At 33.1% G+C, this 17686-nt stretch overlaps 2 protein-coding genes across 2 annotated transcripts in view; both read right to left on the bottom strand.

Moving 5' to 3' along the window:
• Positions 1-247: 247 nt before the first annotated feature.
• Positions 248-4141, bottom strand: LOC133790644 (protein neprosin). Its single transcript, XM_062228343.1, has 7 exons — positions 3298-4141; positions 3080-3166; positions 2648-2905; positions 1966-2136; positions 1774-1827; positions 916-1062; positions 248-791 (listed from the first exon to the last, which is right to left on the bottom strand). The coding sequence occupies exons 1-7, from the start codon at positions 3520-3522 to the stop codon at positions 414-416; spliced, it is 1320 nt and encodes a 439-aa protein (XP_062084327.1). The 5' UTR covers positions 3523-4141; the 3' UTR covers positions 248-413.
• Positions 4142-8070: 3929 nt separating this feature from the next.
• The window catches only part of LOC133790643 (protein ILITYHIA), a 28175-nt gene continuing 18559 nt past the window's right edge, over positions 8071-17686 (bottom strand). Inside the window, exons 28-60 of the mRNA XM_062228342.1 lie at positions 17436-17608; positions 16879-16956; positions 16645-16792; positions 16379-16501; positions 16217-16273; positions 16026-16136; positions 15707-15898; positions 15419-15592; positions 15098-15208; positions 14940-15009; positions 14768-14846; positions 14296-14398; positions 14038-14208; positions 13817-13939; positions 13630-13743; positions 13176-13282; positions 13007-13058; positions 12798-12904; positions 12641-12700; positions 12446-12560; positions 12159-12269; positions 11724-11861; positions 11524-11646; positions 11328-11399; positions 10961-11073; positions 10347-10505; positions 9984-10080; positions 9720-9902; positions 9393-9587; positions 9132-9311; positions 8909-9041; positions 8590-8668; positions 8071-8453 (exon numbers count right to left, since the gene is read on the bottom strand). Coding sequence (XP_062084326.1) covers positions 8411-8453; positions 8590-8668; positions 8909-9041; positions 9132-9311; positions 9393-9587; positions 9720-9902; positions 9984-10080; positions 10347-10505; positions 10961-11073; positions 11328-11399; positions 11524-11646; positions 11724-11861; positions 12159-12269; positions 12446-12560; positions 12641-12700; positions 12798-12904; positions 13007-13058; positions 13176-13282; positions 13630-13743; positions 13817-13939; positions 14038-14208; positions 14296-14398; positions 14768-14846; positions 14940-15009; positions 15098-15208; positions 15419-15592; positions 15707-15898; positions 16026-16136; positions 16217-16273; positions 16379-16501; positions 16645-16792; positions 16879-16956; positions 17436-17608 — 3894 coding nt within the window. The 3' untranslated portion in view covers positions 8071-8410. The remainder of the gene's footprint in view (positions 8454-8589; positions 8669-8908; positions 9042-9131; positions 9312-9392; positions 9588-9719; positions 9903-9983; positions 10081-10346; positions 10506-10960; positions 11074-11327; positions 11400-11523; positions 11647-11723; positions 11862-12158; positions 12270-12445; positions 12561-12640; positions 12701-12797; positions 12905-13006; positions 13059-13175; positions 13283-13629; positions 13744-13816; positions 13940-14037; positions 14209-14295; positions 14399-14767; positions 14847-14939; positions 15010-15097; positions 15209-15418; positions 15593-15706; positions 15899-16025; positions 16137-16216; positions 16274-16378; positions 16502-16644; positions 16793-16878; positions 16957-17435; positions 17609-17686) is intronic.

The raw sequence follows: 17686 nt of genomic DNA, 5'->3' as shown, positions 1-17686 counted from the left end.
TTGTAAAGTGAGTTATATTTTAGTAATGCGTCGCTAATTTGGCACACCATTATAGATGATGTTACAAATTAAACATATTTATATATATATATATATGTTTCCCACCCATATTTCCAAATTGAGAAACCAAAAACAAAATTAAGCTACACCCTCTCACTTCTAAATTTATTTAAGTTCAAAATAAATCAAGCAAAAGAAACACAACTAAAAATGGGAAATCAACACATTTAATTACAGAACTAAAGAATTTTGACAATAGAAATTTTTGAATTTGGGATAGTTAATTATACAATATACGAGAAGATGATAATGAAGATGAAGATGAGGATGAGGATTAAAGAGGATAATAATAACAATAATAATAATATTGTATATGTAATGAAAAATATTAGTAGAAGTAGTAGTAGTAAGAATCATGGGCATCGTGGATTTTTGCCAGGCCCACCATAGTAGAAGTAAGTGCCCCATTGGTCATTGTAGAAGCTCTTGATGTTATAACAATTGGTATTTTCAGCCAATGTGGAGATGCCTCTAACCGAGCTTAGGCTGTTGTCCGAGTCCACCACCTCAAGGTTCCTAAAATAGCTAGCTTTACCGAACCCATCTTCGGCGAAGTGGCCCGACCCCATCTGCGTCGATGTGTGCTCGCCATTCGGCCTTGAGTTCACCACCTCGCCACCCCACTCCACCATAGTGGCGTGGTCCGCTAGGTGTGTGAATAGCTCCGCTGGCCAGTACCCTACTAGGGTATTGTCACCAAATCCCATCCACCAATTTCCGAGCTTCGGATCCTACATGTATTGACAGATTCAGAATTTTGTTTTAGTGGAAGCAAAAATTAAATTATTACATTTATTATAAAAACAAATATGTGTATGACATATTGTGATATTTTTATGTTCTAATTTCTAATACCTTCCAAATCAAAATAGTAACATCATATTGGTTGGTAGAATATGAAGAGAATGGAGATATGGCTGCTCCAATGGCTATTCTGCTATTTGTTTGAATAAATCCTGCGCACAGAAGATTGTAGCACCCTGTAGCTTGATACGAATCCGTCTGTAATTTTACAAGTTCACCAAATTTATTTTATTTTATTTTTTAAAAATAAAACATTATATTATATGCAGAAATGTATTATGAAGTATAGTTTGTACTAAAACAATATTATTAGTAAATAGATATAATTAGTAGTTTTTTTTTTAATTTTATGTATCCCACATGTTTAGAAAACGATTTAATTTTATAAATAAATTTGAAATAATATGACAAATAATTTCATAACATGAATAAAATATTGTATACTTCCTTCATTAAAACAATTATAAAAAATTAATGGATAATTAACTTATTAATTTTAATGTAGGTTATTTTTAATTAAATGTTAGAAATTCATACGACCATTCACTATTATAATTTACAAAACTTGTTACCTAAGAGTACATAATTAATGTGCATAATGACTTTCTCTTTCACCAAATTATTATTATTCACTATAAAAAGTTGAAAAAAAAAATCTTTTTCTCTTTTAAATCTAGAACCTAGATTCATTAAAAGCTATAGATAGGGTTGACTTTGACCTGTAGAGAGCACAGTAGTTTGAGCACACGGAAACAAACCACATGAAAATGTACCAAAATGATTCCATTCGAACTTTAAATATCAATAATTTGACTAAATAAATATTTACGTGCATTAAATTAAATTTTAAAAAATAATTAATAAATTGGGTTGACAAATTTATTGGAGAGAGAAAGAGAGAGATCTGACCGTCCAATAAGTGAACAATCTGGGCCTGGTGTCACCATAAAGCTCCGGACTGACCTGACTAGTAGAATAATCAAAGCTTAAGAAAATTCTAATTAAGATTATAATAATAGTAATTAACAAAGTAAATTAATATAGAAGAAAGGAAAGAGTATGGGATTGTGTGCGGGAAGGGACAGGAAATGGAAGGAGTACCTGCCATCCTGCTTCTATGCTGTTGAGATCTGAGCCGTCGAATGATCCCGAAAGAACCCAAATCTGAGAGAGACTAAACTCGTTGACCACTTCGATCGATGGGTCCCACACGTTTATGGTCGCCTTTGCTCCGTACACTTCTTCTGATGATCCTGTGTACGCGATCGCATGCTGTTTTCCATGCAACCCAACCCAAAACCAATCAATAAATACTCTTCTACTATCAATTCTCCACCAGGAGATTGGGGAAACGTTACACAAAATTAAATTTAATAGCTAATAACATAATTTCTCTAATTAATATTAACCGTTTATTGTTATCATACACACTTTAGATGAATGATTAAGATTATTTCACCCTACGGAAGAAAAAAAATTGTATAAAATAAGGTGTTATAAAAAATTGGTTATTAAATGAGCAATTAATGATGAGATTGAAAAAAAGATTTCATCACTAACTATGACTATACTATGGTACTAGTGCCAATATATTCAATGAGATACAATGAATTATATATATACATATTCATTGGCCTTTGCGTAGGGTCATTAATACCCATGTTTCATATCATCATCATCATCATAATTAATTAAGGCCATTATACATTATATATGATGATGATGATGATACATATATATATTATATATATAAAATAGTGATGATTAGAGAGTAATTAAGTACCTCATGGCCATTGCCACTGACAACATCTGGAGCGTCTGCTCTACGGCGGCGATGGAGTGAGTTGAGGTTGCGTTGCTTCTTACCAAAGTCAAACAAAGACTTGGCTCTCAATACATCATGAGTGGTGCTCCGGCGAATGGGGACCGTTCCTTTTGGGCATCTTGTTCCATTTGTGTGCCACATTTGCCTTAACAAACTACTACTTGATTCTTTCTCATCCATTTTCTTCTTAGATTTTGGCATTTCTGGTGCCACTTTCTGTTCAACATTAATAATATGATCATATATCATTACATATAAATATGAAGAAGAAGAAGAAGAAGAAAAAATTGCAACTTTTTTATACCCTTTTGATTATTTATTATTATTATTATGCGAAAAGGAGAGAAATTTATTATATATGAAGATGATGATGATGATGATGAGTAGTACCTGGATCTTGTGATTCTTTAGTAAAGGATGGTCTAAAGCTGGCTGTTTTCTCTTGTGAACACAGTCGATGATATCTCCATCTGGGCTCTGCAAAATTAATTATATCATCATCATATAACAAATAATAAAAATCAACCCAGCTGATACATTAACAAGTGTATTATACACATTATGTATAGAGATTTCTCAATGTGAAAAATAAATATAGCTATACATACTTGTATGGTGATGACAGGAGGCTTGTTAATCTTGTCCAAGTGCCTTCGAATCCTATCGAGTCTCAAACTACTAAGTTGGGTGTACTTGGTGGTGTAGTTTAGAGCCGAAACGAGTGAGAATCTTTGGACAAAGAATGAGATGAAAACCACAACAATAAGAAGAAGAGCTGAGGATGTTGAGAACACAGCTCTCTTCCTTCCAACAATAATAAAAATAATACCCATGTTATTATCTCATTCAGTGCCAATAGAGAAAGAAAAAAAAAACACAAGAAAACAAAACTTAAATCTCCATTACTAGTTAAAACTAAGACCAGAAGAAGAATCTGACTCTGTGTTTTTTTTTTTTTAATAATAATAACCTTCTCCTTTGATGTTTTACTAACACCAATACAAACAAAGAAAATGACTTTCAACAAAAAGCCAATAAACCCTTTGGAGTTACACACTTTCTCTTTCTCTTTCTCCTTATCTGTCTACTCTTAATAAAAAAATTTCTCTTCTCTCTCTATATTAATGGCGAGGAAGAAAAGGTGGGTGAAGAGCAATTAAAACCCTCTTAGACCTTCAGCATCAAGATCATCATTGCCTGCATTGGTTTCATATACACTGATATCTCTATATATATATATATATAATATATCTATATGTACATTCAAAAAAACTTCTCATCATATCTTAATTTTTGGATTTGGGGGGTTGCACAGTTTGACAAGGCAAAGGAAAAAGAGTAGTGAGGAGTGAGGAGGAGAAGGGTTGAAAGCATTATAAAAACTCAGACCTACCCAACTGAAAAACACCCTTCTTTTATTACACTCCTCTTCAATGTTCATCTGCCACCATACACTTTCCCATTAATATCGATCCATATTATATATATATATAATATATAAAATATTTATATATATATATATATATATATCTTTTCCTCTCTTCTCTTTTTTTTTTTTTCTTTCTTGACTTAACAAAAGAGAACCCTATCTATACTTTATAATTTGGTTTATAACAATATAATATATCTAAAAACTAGCAAGGCAAGTACTGATAATATTGGAAAATAAATAATAAATACATTCATTTGTGTGGAGTTTCCACGTGGCACTGAATTTGGTGAATATGATATGTCACCGTCTTCACATACAAATACGTTTTCCCACTTTTATAACTTTTAAATTAATACACGTACGTTGTTGGAGTAATTATATATATATATATAGCTAAAGTAAAGTTAGATTACTTTTAAAAATAATAAATAAGGATGTTCTTAATTAGAATTAATTCTATATTATGTTCTCTTTTTCCGTTTTGAAAAGGTTTGCAATATATATACAATGTGTCTCTCTTGTCTTTATTGTCCTCTATTTATTTTATTTTTTTCGATTAATAAAACGTACCTCTACTAAATTTATTATACATTTTTGTGTCTCATCTTTATGACTTGCTCTTTAATATATATATATATATATATAGGCTATATATGCTATACATAATGACAAATTTTAGAAATGTGGCTTTGAGTTTATTTGTTACCAAACAAGGAAGCATGGAGAGTACCATATATTCAAAAAAATCATTTATAAAAGTTACTTAGATGTCGATAATCGATTACATGTACATGTACATGTAATGTCATGATTAAATAAATAGTTATTAAAAGGGTTACTTATGTTCAAGTTGTTGATTAAAGTAATGAGATGATGAGGGGTTTATTTGAAGACTTTGAGGAGATGAAAACCAAGAATGGGAAATAGTAAAATTGTTGAAATTTCAACGTATTGGGGAGGCTTCTATGCTAGCTTTGTTGTTGTTTATTTGAAAATTATGGGCAATTGGGTGGTCACAAGCAATCCCTTAATCTAAGCCGGAAATGCACTCTTCTCCATGTGGAAAATTAATACTAATAATAATAATTATAATTATAATTCATTGTACACAATAAATAACAAAACAAAATGTACATTAATGTTATAAATAATAAATGAAATTTATATAAATATATATATGGAGTAAAGCTAGATATATATATATATAGTTTCTATCCTCGACCGAATCTCGAATGCTATAGCTTCTTTGCTCATTAATACAGAAAAACTTCGTTGTCAGCCTCTTAACTCCCTCTAACTCGAATTCAGGATTTTGACTCAATTTCAATACCCAAAATTACTCTTTTATCCTTGGTGATTATCTCATGATATATATTTATTCCAATATCTCGTTCGTTCGCATGAATATTATATTTGGGGGAAACTAGCTAGATCATCAATCTTCACATATAATAGCATTGTGCCTAATAAAATATATGCAACTCCAACACTCAACCACAAATAATCACACACACAAAATACCTATATTCTAATTAGGTTCTATTTGTGAATACATTTATCACTTTAATCTATACAACGATTTAATTAGTTCAAAACCATATATCAAATTTTCTAACAAAAAAAATGGAAAAGATACACACTAAGTTAACTTTTAAATAATTTTTATAATTTTCCTTGATGAGTTTCCTATAAATGTAATATCAAAACTTTAAGTAACAGGCAAGACTCAAGAAAAAAGAATCATGTTGACTTAGGTTCTTTCTAGGGTTATAGTGTATAATCCTCATTTAAAGTTCATTAAATTATTGGTTTTTATCAATTTCTTAAGTATACAAAAATATGAGTATTTGAGCTAAGATAACATAATAATTATAGTCCATACAATACAAAAGAAAACTTAAAAAACAATATAAATATAAATATATATCTAAATTTTTGGAGCCTAATTAATTATATCTTAAATAATATAATCCTTAACATTAAGTGTAAATTTAACTTTAAGGTGAGAACATGTAGAAACATAAAATTTGAAGTGAGAGCAAAGTGATCGATATTATTTATTTAATTTTACATATAAAATTTAATTTTAATCTAAAAAATAATTGAGGGTTGTCACTAAATGGATCCGACATTAATTATTATATAATTAAATAGTACCCCTATTGAAGATCTTCACAGAAAAAAGACACGAGTTTGATATATCTATTGGATAACACTCAGGAGAAGCTATGATATGTATGTTTTGCATAGTTCCAAAACCTAGGAATATAGCTAAGATTACTCTTCATTATAATACCCACACACAACCAAAAGGAGCATGAGTACTTAGGAAGATAAAATATTGGAACTATATATTCGCTAAATTATTGCATGGATAACAAATTCTCCAATCAATTAACTCAGACATTGTCTAGTTTGACATATCATTATTATTTTTTTTAAATTGAGAAAATTGCATCAAAACTTCAAATTGCATGCTCGAAAATTATTCTCCGATATTAAAAAATTAACACATATCTTATTTATTATAATAGATACCATATGATGAAATTGATCAATTTGGACCATTTTTTCGCTTGATTAATGGAACCCATTTTACCAAATATAGAGTTGAGATTAGTTTAATATATTATGGATCTAACCTTATTTAGTAATCATTTACAAGCTTCAAGACCATCCTCAACCATAATTCATGCATAGCTACATAATATTATACACACAATAACTTTGGAGTCACAATGATGATATGTGACTATTGACGATACATTTCATGGTGGGTATATCTATTTCTTTTTTCTATTGACAATTTCATCTGACTGGAACAAAACATGCAATGGAAGAAATAATAGGAGCAGCTTCCTCATCATAGGGGCAATTTGGTCAATGCCTGCTGAGCTTGCTTTTAAGGCAAGAAGCTGGCATGAATGAAGACTTTGGCCGTAATATTTAATATTGCGTCACCTAACTATGCAAGTGTTGAGCAAGTTTACCAAAGTGACCTTGATCCCTTTCTTTCTTTCTTTCTTTCTTTCTTTCTTTCTTTGTAGCAAACATGGCTTTGACATTACTCCATGACTATGGAACTTTAACGGCCAAGGAAAGATAAATACCATGAGTTCAACAGTTGGCTTAACCTTTTCAGCTAAGCAGAGACACCACCACCACCAACCACTTCACACTTCACATTACTCCAACAGTTTGATATTTTCGTCTACACCAATATGATATAATGAGCTCCTATTGTTTCTATGTTTATAGGTTTATGAAACAATACACGTATGTATACATTGTGTCACAAATATGTGTTTCATAAGCTTTGAATGTAGTCCATTCTCTTCATATTGTAATTAATATACAGCATCATATATATTGAGATATATGTACTACAAAGATGATGAATAGTCTTGTATTGTTTGAATCAATGCCAGTAGTGGTATTTAAGAAGACATGTAACATGGTACAGTTCAAATTTGGAATTAATTCTGTTTTTGTTTGTGAGTAACTTATATTCTTATATGTTGCAACTCAACTTATGCCGGGGGTTCTTTTTTAAAAGAAAACAAAGTACAAACTTGTACCATTGGAAAATAAAATAATGCCGAGTAATACGTGTAGAAACAAATTTACCCAAGAGGTTAATTCAGCTTTTAACTGTGGACTCTTTTCTATTTATGAGTACATTGTTGGGCTCTGACGCATAACAAGTTCAGTTGGCACTGTGGATGACGCTGTGACTGTAAAATTAGAAGCTTGCGAGACCAAAATTTCATGGTAACTGGGAAACATTTAAAGAAGGAAAAACAACTAGAGTAGGCATTTATTTGTATTTTACCAAAGAATTTCTGTAGTGAATTTGCTTTAATGTTTAAAGTTGAAACATGGTAAGTTGATACATGCGAAATAAAGGGTCTGATTTCTGACAGTGTAAAAGAAATACACAACTTTGACATTAGTTTTAAAATCCGTACTTGCTCATTATAATGTTACAAGTTGATACCCAAAATTGACAACTGGGAAGACCTTATTCTACATTACTTTTTCTCCCAATAAGCGAGCTCTTTAATACATTCAACTTCAAAAAAAATGGTATAGGAGATAGTCACAAGAGAATAGATTACAAAAAGCCATAAATTATTCCTATACACGATCCTCAAAATAATTTAATAACATTTGAATTTAAAAAAGAAAAACACCCAGGTCCGAAAAATTGGGTATCATTGCCTCTATTTTCTCTATCTACTCATTTTTGTCTCTGATCCAGCACAATGGTGTTGCAAAAAAACACTTTCTCAACCACTTCTCAACTCATCCTCACTATCATCACTGCCATCACTGCATTTCCAGAAAAAATTGAATTAAATCCTCATATGGAAAACATCAAAAATATCAAAGAAACCAAATGCCGCTGACCATGTGTCAATCTTCAATAGTCAAAGACTAAAAGAGGAATTTTGTTTAAAAAATATACCTATGATCTTGATATTTTGATAATCGTCTAGCATCCAAGCCTGTGATGAACTTTTGGGAAGCTTGAACATTTTCCGTGCCTGAAAAATAAACCGAAGTCAACACATTGTAACAGCTTCATTATTTGCTCAAAATTTAAATATGCCAATGTTCTCATATGTCAAAGTGATGTTCTCATATGTCGAAGTGATGGTGAACAACTCGTGCAATTTGGCCATAGAAAATGAAAAAAAAAAAAATACACTGACTATTATTGTGAAGATTACCATGATAAACATCCAAAACAGTGATTGAGAATAACAAAAAGTAAACAAAATTACCCTTCGTTAATTGGAAGACATGCAGAGCACATCTTTCCGCAGCAAGTCTCACGGGAGTGCTTCCATCCTTCATACACTCAGAAAGTGCAGGACCAATCACATTCACATAACCCAAAACAATAGAAGGATTTGCCTGAAAATTATTAGACGCAAATAAGATCCTTAGAACAAAACCCTATTTACTGTACTTGCCTCTAAACTAGAAGAGTTAAAAGTTACATACTTTTGCAACTGCTTTAAGAGCAGATAATCCCCTTCTTCTGACTTCACTGGAATCATCACGCAGAGCTGAGACTAGGCACGAAATAATATCTAAATGTGCGGAAGAGTTTGATGGATCGCTTTGAATTTGACAAAGCAGAAGTCTTCCAAATGCCTTTGTCGAAGCTTCACGAAGAGGGAACTGTTTGGGAAGAAAAAAGTTGTAGGAATTGGCCCAATGAAAAAAAAAATTGAAAAAAAAGTGTCTCAAGGATTAAAGTACCTTTTCATCTTTCAAAGTGTTTTTAAGATGGCGCAAGATAGAAGGATACACTGTAGAAGTATAAATTGCTGATGGATTATGCCTTAGAATGGAAGAAATTGTGAGTACTGAACCATGCCTAACAGACCAGCTAGGAGAGGAGACCAAATCTGAGATTTCCTGCAGCAACTCACCCAGTTGAGCTACATCCATGTGCTGCAAAATTAAAGTTAAACCTGGTCAATAAAAACTGAACAACTTGCAAGAATGAACGGATATGGATTTCATTCTCCGATATTAAATAAAAGAAAAGTAGAAAGAGAGAAACAAATAATGGTAACATCGTACCTGGGATGTAATACCCAAAATACTTGCAGCAGATATGCGAACCTGTTCATCATCCTGATTAATCAAATCTTTAAGAGTAACATACACACGTGTTCTAACAGCCTCACTAACACTCTTCCCAGCATGCTTTAGAACACCTTTCAGAGCAGACAAAATAGCCTCCTGAACACCACCATCTGATGCCTGTACAGTCAGTCAAATCCATTAACACAAGTATTTCATGGTTAAAAGTAATCTTGCTTGATGACTTTAAATTATAATCACCTGCAAACTGATTAGGAGGTCACCCACTAAAGGATCAATCCTGGTACTGAGAGCACTAAGCTTCCCTAGTGCAAGGGCAGCACTCGAACGTACAGTCCTGCACTCATTATCTAAAATGGTAAGCAGAAGCAAAATAAAATAAAAAAAAATGCACAAACAACATTTGGTTCCCAGGTGGGGTTGAGGGGATAAGTTGACGTCTTGATGATGTTACTTACTAATATTAGATAACTTTTGTTTTTAAAATAAAAAATTAGCCAACTTAAAAAGCATATGATGACAGTAGTTACTTTCAGATGCAAAAAAGTACAAACACAAAGCCCTCTATAATCTAGAGACGTGATCCATGTACTCTGCACCTACCTTGTGCTATCCTGTAGGCATTTAACAAATGTTGTTTGAAGCTGAGGAAGAAAAGGTTTCAGGGCCATCCCACCCTTTCTTATCATGATGGTTAAAGTAGAAAGAATGGCACTTTTGACCTGCCAAGGGAATCGATCACCTATTATCCGAATAAGAGGCCTGTTGTTTGAGAAAGAAATAATCAGATCAATAAATTGACAATATAGTTATCACACATGAGAAAATGCCTTGTAAAAGATGTGGTGTTTGATAATAAAGAAGAGCCAATAAAAAAATAATAATAATCTTAGGTTGTCATTGTCTAATAACAATTTTAGGTCATCACACTTGAATTTTCGCAATGAGGCGCAAGATGATTAAAATAAGATTCAAAATATATATACTAAGCATAGATCACAATTTATCGAGTACATAATTAACACATCCGTACATTATATTAGCCGATGTAGTATGTGTAAAATGAAGAAAAAGAAGAAGAAAAGACTAAAACATCAGTGTAACTGATGGAATGTAAAGAAGAAATATAAGAAGCGATCAACAACTCATGCTACAAATAAATGAAATTAGCTTCCAATATCTGAAGTATAACTGCATGACATTGCAGGGGCACATACCCTGTTATTGGGATAACAAACTCTTTTAAGGATTGTTCGCTAGTCACTTCAACCAGTTCCCCAAGACCAAGTGCAGCCTGCTCTCTTAATTCCGCTGAACCACTTATCAGACCCTAAAAGGAAAATATCAAATCACATCTCAATCTCATTAGCCTTTCACAGAAATATAATATACAGACCTCATCAGAATAATGAAAACAGATTATTGACCCGCCTTAATGTAAAAACAAAAACTCTTTAAATTTACTGATGCAAATGAGTTAAACACAACAATTTAAAAACAATTTTATTCCCTGCTAATTTTATTATAAAAAGAAAACTAAAACAAGCATGTAAATGATATAGTAGCAAGGAAAGGAAAAAATACTTGAAGAAATATAGGGAGCAATGGTTGAAGTGCTTTGGGTAGGCAAAATCCTGGTATGAGAACTGGTCCCCCCTGTAAGTTAAAAAACATGATGATTAGGATAGTCACGTGAGTTTCACAGATATAATAATCAGCATCAAAGACATTAGAACCAGAACATATTAGTAGGCATATAATATCTTAATTACTCTCCCACCTTCTTTTTCCTCCGTTCTTTATCCCTAGATGTAGAAACAGCATCTCGTACTAGTTTAATATAGGTAGGAAGTACATCCTTGGGAACAGAACCTACAACCCTTGACAAAGCTTCCCAAGCAGCCTGAAAGAGCATAATTTATTATGTAAGCATCGAGGATTGAGAAGAAATGTGACTTATTCATAAAAGAAGGAACATACCGCAACAGTAGCTGAATCTGAATCACTAAGCAAAACAATCAAGGTGGTTATCATGTTTGGAGCTTCATCAACCAAATATAGTTTGCTGTTTTTAAAGAAATATCCAATGAGATATGCAGCGCTTCTTCTTATTGATGCCTGAAAAATATTCATATTGAGAACAAGATTAGAGAGAGATTACATAAGCAAGGATCTTCAATTAGTCACTGCACGTCCACAAAAGAACAACCCTTGTATTCATGGGTGGTTAAGAAAGCCACAACTAGAAAAAAGACCTAGAGACTAGAAAACTAATGACAGAAAAAAAAAAAAAAAAAAAAAAAAACCACTTTATCAGGAACTGCACGATTAGAAATCATATAAAAAGTATAACCTTGAAAAAATTCACTTCTTGATGGTACTCATATGTATACAAATCCAGGTTGAATAAAATACCTGACTATCATTAGAGGCTCTAAGAAGCTCCGGTATAAGATATTCGATACCTTCGTCATCAATGACTAAGACCACAGTCTCTGCTGCCTCCCTAGCCAGATTTTGAACATCCTACCGTATCCACAAATAACAAATAAGTTAAATGAATATTACAGCATGTGAAGGTAAAGTAAAAGTCAGCATATGATCAAAGGCCAAATAAAAGGAAGCAAGAAAAGGTGAATTGATACTTAAGTTGAGCAATAAAGAGCCCCATAAAACGTGAAAGTGAAATGCTAGTTGCATACCTTGTCAGTACCAACCATTGCAGAGAGTAGAGCAGGAAGAACAATACCAAGATGAGGATTCAGACCAGGTCCAGCAACCTCAGCAAAAGCTCCTAATGCATGTGCATTGAAAGCACTGAACATAACACAAAATTCATATGAATGTCCTCATAAAGCAACAGCTAAGACATACTAAATTTGAGAAAGAAGACATACGAAAGAGGAAGATGGACCAGCTTCGGCAAAATATGGGGTAAAATAGCTGAAGTCCTGACACTGAAACATCGAACACAATTACTTAGATTTTGGAAGTAACTTATATGTGCAGGGGAAAGGATGAAGATTAGAGAGAGAGATCATATGTATATTCTACCTCAAGATTTGCTTGAGGCCATCAAGAGCAGTATCAGAAGTCTCATCATCCTCCAAAGCATGCAAAAGGGTCGGGACGATTTCATCAATTGCTTGCAATCCAGCACTCTACATCAAAACATATTGATGATTAAATTAGATAATGAACAAAGAAAGAAGAGAAAATCACATGTCCATTTCAAAAGATAACAGAATCAAAAAACAAAAAACCTTGTAGAGAGTGCTGAAAGCTTGGCCTGCAGACTCGCGAACTTCAGGTGTGCTGTCAGCAGATAAAATAAACTAAAATTAACTCTTACATTAATAATAATAATAATAATAATAATAATAAAAAATAAAAAAAAATAAAAAACAGTAGACCAGAAACAGATTCACAAACCTATCACAAAGCGCTGTCCGAATAGTTGGGATGAGCTCATCCATGAAACTTATTAACTGACTTTTACCAGCACTGGCCATCACTTCACTCAAACCAATACATACTCCCTATAGATCATGAAAAATAACTTATTAGAAGAAAATGTCCTGAATGCATGTTGCTAGGAAATCAATTAACTCTTATTATACAATAAAATGTGAAAATGATGCCAGAAAATGAAATAAACAGGCTGGTCACCGCATATTCCAAATAAGAAAACCAAGATATTAATTAAGTACATATACACTGCACTCCCTTTTTATATAATTTCCTTCTACCACATTTGCAGTCTATTTCTATTGCATTCCTAGAGGACTCTTTAAGATTTTCATGAACCGTAATTAGGTTCTAAATTTTATCAGAATATAAAATTTCAGTATGATGCAAAAAAATAAGCTATACAAAAAACACTGACTTGTCTTCTGCTTGCATCTGGATCCTTCAGTCCTTTGGATAAAATTGGTATGATTAGAGGCAGTACTCTTTCCCCAAGCTTACGGACAAGCTCACCAAGTGCTCGCCCTGCAACCTACGTGAGAACTTGAATTAGCAAGGTTAAATGAGGACTCTATAAATAACCAGACCAACCAGACAATGCAAACCTGTCGCCTCTCAGATGATGATGAAGCAAGAGAAGTAATAAGCGTATTCATCAAGACTGGCATTATATCTTTCAGAGTTCTTGGAGTATTTACAACTATAGTTTTCCAAACATGTAAGGCAGCCTGATGCAGTACAAATCAGTGTTTGAATGTTGTGTATGAGGTTAATATTGAAATAAATATGAAAATAACATTTATGCCAAATGACTGGTTCTCCCTACCTGACGCACTGATAGACTGATATCAGTTCGAACCATATATAATGCAGCAAGAACCTCATCACGTTTTTCCTTTCCAAGAACCTCAATGATAGCACGCCCCTGTGCTTCAGTACTAGCACCTTCATCATCGCTGCCACCCTCAAGTAAGGCTTTGCCAGAAGTTCCAGCAACCTGGATGAAATGAGATTCAGCTATCAAAGAATGCAAGTGTGACAACACTCCTAGAAAGAAAAATGGACAAGGTAAAAAGGTGTTTACCTTAAATAAAAGATCACCTAACAATTCCACAGAGCTTTGCCGAATACGCCAACTATCATTAAATATGCCATCCTCTACGGCCGGGAGGAGCAAAGGCAAAGATCTGAACAAGTGACAAAACAAGAAGACAAAAAGGGTGAAAAACAAAACAAAAGAAAATTTATGATGAATTGCAATGCAATTTGAGAGAAAAGTCCATGACATGCCAACATATTCCCAGAAATTGGATTTTTACAAAAGTAAAACCCACAGCAACAACTCATAAACCAATATTTCAGAAAAGGTTTTGACACACCCAAAGTGTGCAAGATGTAAAGCATTTGCTATTCATAAAGGTCAGGCATATTTTCTGTAATATATGCTCCACAATAACCTAATAATTTATGACACTACAAAGAACAAACTCTATCCATCTTAAGAATCAAGTAACATAACAGTTTTGGATGGGGGAAAATGAAAGCAAGAAACTCACGTTGCTGCATAATGTTCAACCAGGACATGTCCTGCCCCTAGCGCTGCATCACGTACAGATTCATTTTCATCGGCAAGACCTGTAACAAACATACATTTTGTTTAGATCGAATAAGAATCCTGATAAGAGGAGTTTAAAATTCAAATAAATTTTTAAAATGAAGTTTAGTTACCATCTAAAATTGCAGGCAAGACCTGCTGCAAATACTTCTGAAACTGGGTGCCCAATGACCTCGGGAAATACTACATACATATTTAAACAGAACCACCATGTTAACTTTCTGAATCCAACGAGAATATAATGCTAGTAAAGTCATCATCCACAATGCACCTTAAAAAGTGTCAAATATCCATCGCGTACAGATGCCTTTGAATGAGAACAGTTTCGAATAAAATCAGGAAGTAAATGCTCAAAGTACTCGGTTCCAAGGGCAGCCAAAACCTGGAAAGTGATTTACCAGAGACAACACAAGTATTAAGAAATGTTGAGAATACATAGTAATCTAAAAAATATTTCCAATTGATCTATCCATAGAAAGGGTTACTTTAACTCAGTTTGAAGCAGTTCATACATCAATGATGATTAAGAACAGACATAAGTTGGCATCTAACAAGACATGAAATTAAATCTTCCTCAAACAGAGAAACTGACCTCACTCAATCCCTGAGCAGCTCCAGAACGCTCAACATTACTATTATCAGATTTCAGTGTATCTAATAACCAAGGAACAAGATCTGGGAATTTTTCTTCACCCATTCCACGTATAAGTGATCCAAGAGCTCTTGCTGCAACTGAACGAACTTCCGGAATTGGATCCACTAGAACCTATTTTTGTTGACATGAAAAGTAAGAGGCTTTCATAGACAAAAAGATATGCATAAATGATGAATCTATGAACCAACACTGACAAGGAAAGATGCATAAATTTATGAAATAAACCTTTTTAACTTCAGGAAGAAGCAACCCAATATATGGAATCATATACTTTGGTTCTGTAACTAATGAACACATATTTCCAACAATTTGTGCTGCTTTCTTTTTTGTCTCAGCACTTCTCTCTCTTAGTCCCCTATGAACGATTGGAACTAATAATGCAAGTGACGGTGCATCAATTGAATTAATAAAAGTAGTCTGCAGCAAATCCATTAAGCATTTCAGCCAATAAACAAACAACACCATATGATTGAAATATGTTAGTCAAGTCAATATAAAGTAAACTCAGAATATTACAAAATAAGATTTTAATGCGAAATCTTACTTGCAGAAGAATATCAAGGGAGTATCTTGTATGGTCATTGGGATCTGTAAGACCCATCAAAAGTGTAGGTACAAGGGAAGATATTTCTGGATTTTTTATTACGCTCCCCACCTAAATAGGAAAGAAAAAAAATTACAACTGCTATAGAACAAAGAAGAAAGAACTACTATATGAATCAGAAAAAATAAAACCTGTTGAAGTGCGGTTTGCCCAGCTGACTGGACTTTTGGATGGGTATCTGTTAAAACCTGCATTCATAAGCGTTTAAAGAAGACAAAGATAAAACAAAATTAAGTATGAGCATGAAATATTTTACATAATAAATTAACAAATTCACAAACACAAAGAGAGACCTCTGTCAGTTTTGGTACAATCTTAGGAAGACACTGGGACAATTGCTCAGGAGCACAATAGGCCATTGCACCAAGTAATTGAACACTACTTTGCTTTGTTCGCCAAGCTTTATCCTCAAGACCCTGCAAAAGTAATGCATTAAATTACATCTTTCATATAAAGAATTAACTTGTAACTGTAAAGAAACAAACACAATAAGTAAGCAAATGCTCCAAAAATATTAATTAATATGTATGTTCATATATAATAAGTGCAAGGTATACACCTTTAAGAGAGATGGAAGGACCAACTTCACCCCCTGAGCACTGAGTTGCGACATCATTGCACGAGCAGCACCTTCAGCAGCATCACGAACAGCAATAACTTGATCCGAGAAGGAAACCAGAAGTAATGGTAACATTTGAATCACATAACTGAAAATATAATGAACAGTAAACATCAAGCAAATCATAAAATGAGAAAGTAAAATTGTGTAGCCACTAAAATTTCTTATACGTACGGCTCAAATAATCGTCCAAGTGTTTCACAAAGACACTCAAATCCCAGCAAGGCTCCTTCACGACATTTTGCAGAGTTCCTAATATAAGAAGAGATAAACAAACATGGAAAGCATTGATGCAGTCTTATTATAGTAATTAGAGATATTCAGCTGAAAGAAAATGTTAACGTGATAATAAAGTATAATGAAAATTAAAATGGCAACTTACTATTACGAAAATGGTAAACAAAAAATCAGAATCACAAACATCTCTCACCCCCCACACCCCTTTTCTTTCCTCATCTTAGAAAAGTTGCTAAAACTATTATGAGAAAATTATATTTAGTAAAAGAATGCTTTTATGAAACTTCTACCCATCCTTATTCTTCTCTAATCTCAGAAAAGTTGCCAAAACTATGGTACAGTTAGATAATAATTCATTTAATGAAACAAAGATTTTGGAAACTTCAACTCTGCCAATAATCAAATGTTATAAAGTTTCTTCGAACAGTTTGGAAGTAAACATAATACTGCATATTTAACATGTCTATGCTTGAAACATAAAATGGAAGACAAACCTGTCTGCGAGACCTTCTCGTAGTACGGTCACAATGTTGTATTTCTTCAAGGAAGAGATTCCAAATCCCTTGACTACTCCAGCTAGCCCAAAAGCTGCTCCACGACGCTCCCCATACTTTTCACACTTCATTAATTGATCCAAAAGCCTAGTAATGAGTGCCTGAGCATCATCCTAATGCAAGAAAATGAAAAACATAAAAATAAAATTAGCTTTTCCTCTAAATAAGGCTGAAAAATAATAAGAGAAAAA

This window comes from Humulus lupulus, chromosome 7, assembly GCF_963169125.1.
Source record: "Humulus lupulus chromosome 7, drHumLupu1.1, whole genome shotgun sequence".
NCBI lineage: Eukaryota > Viridiplantae > Streptophyta > Magnoliopsida > Rosales > Cannabaceae > Humulus > Humulus lupulus.
Note: the sequence above shows the minus strand (reverse complement) of the source record. Positions and strands in the feature narration are given on the sequence as shown.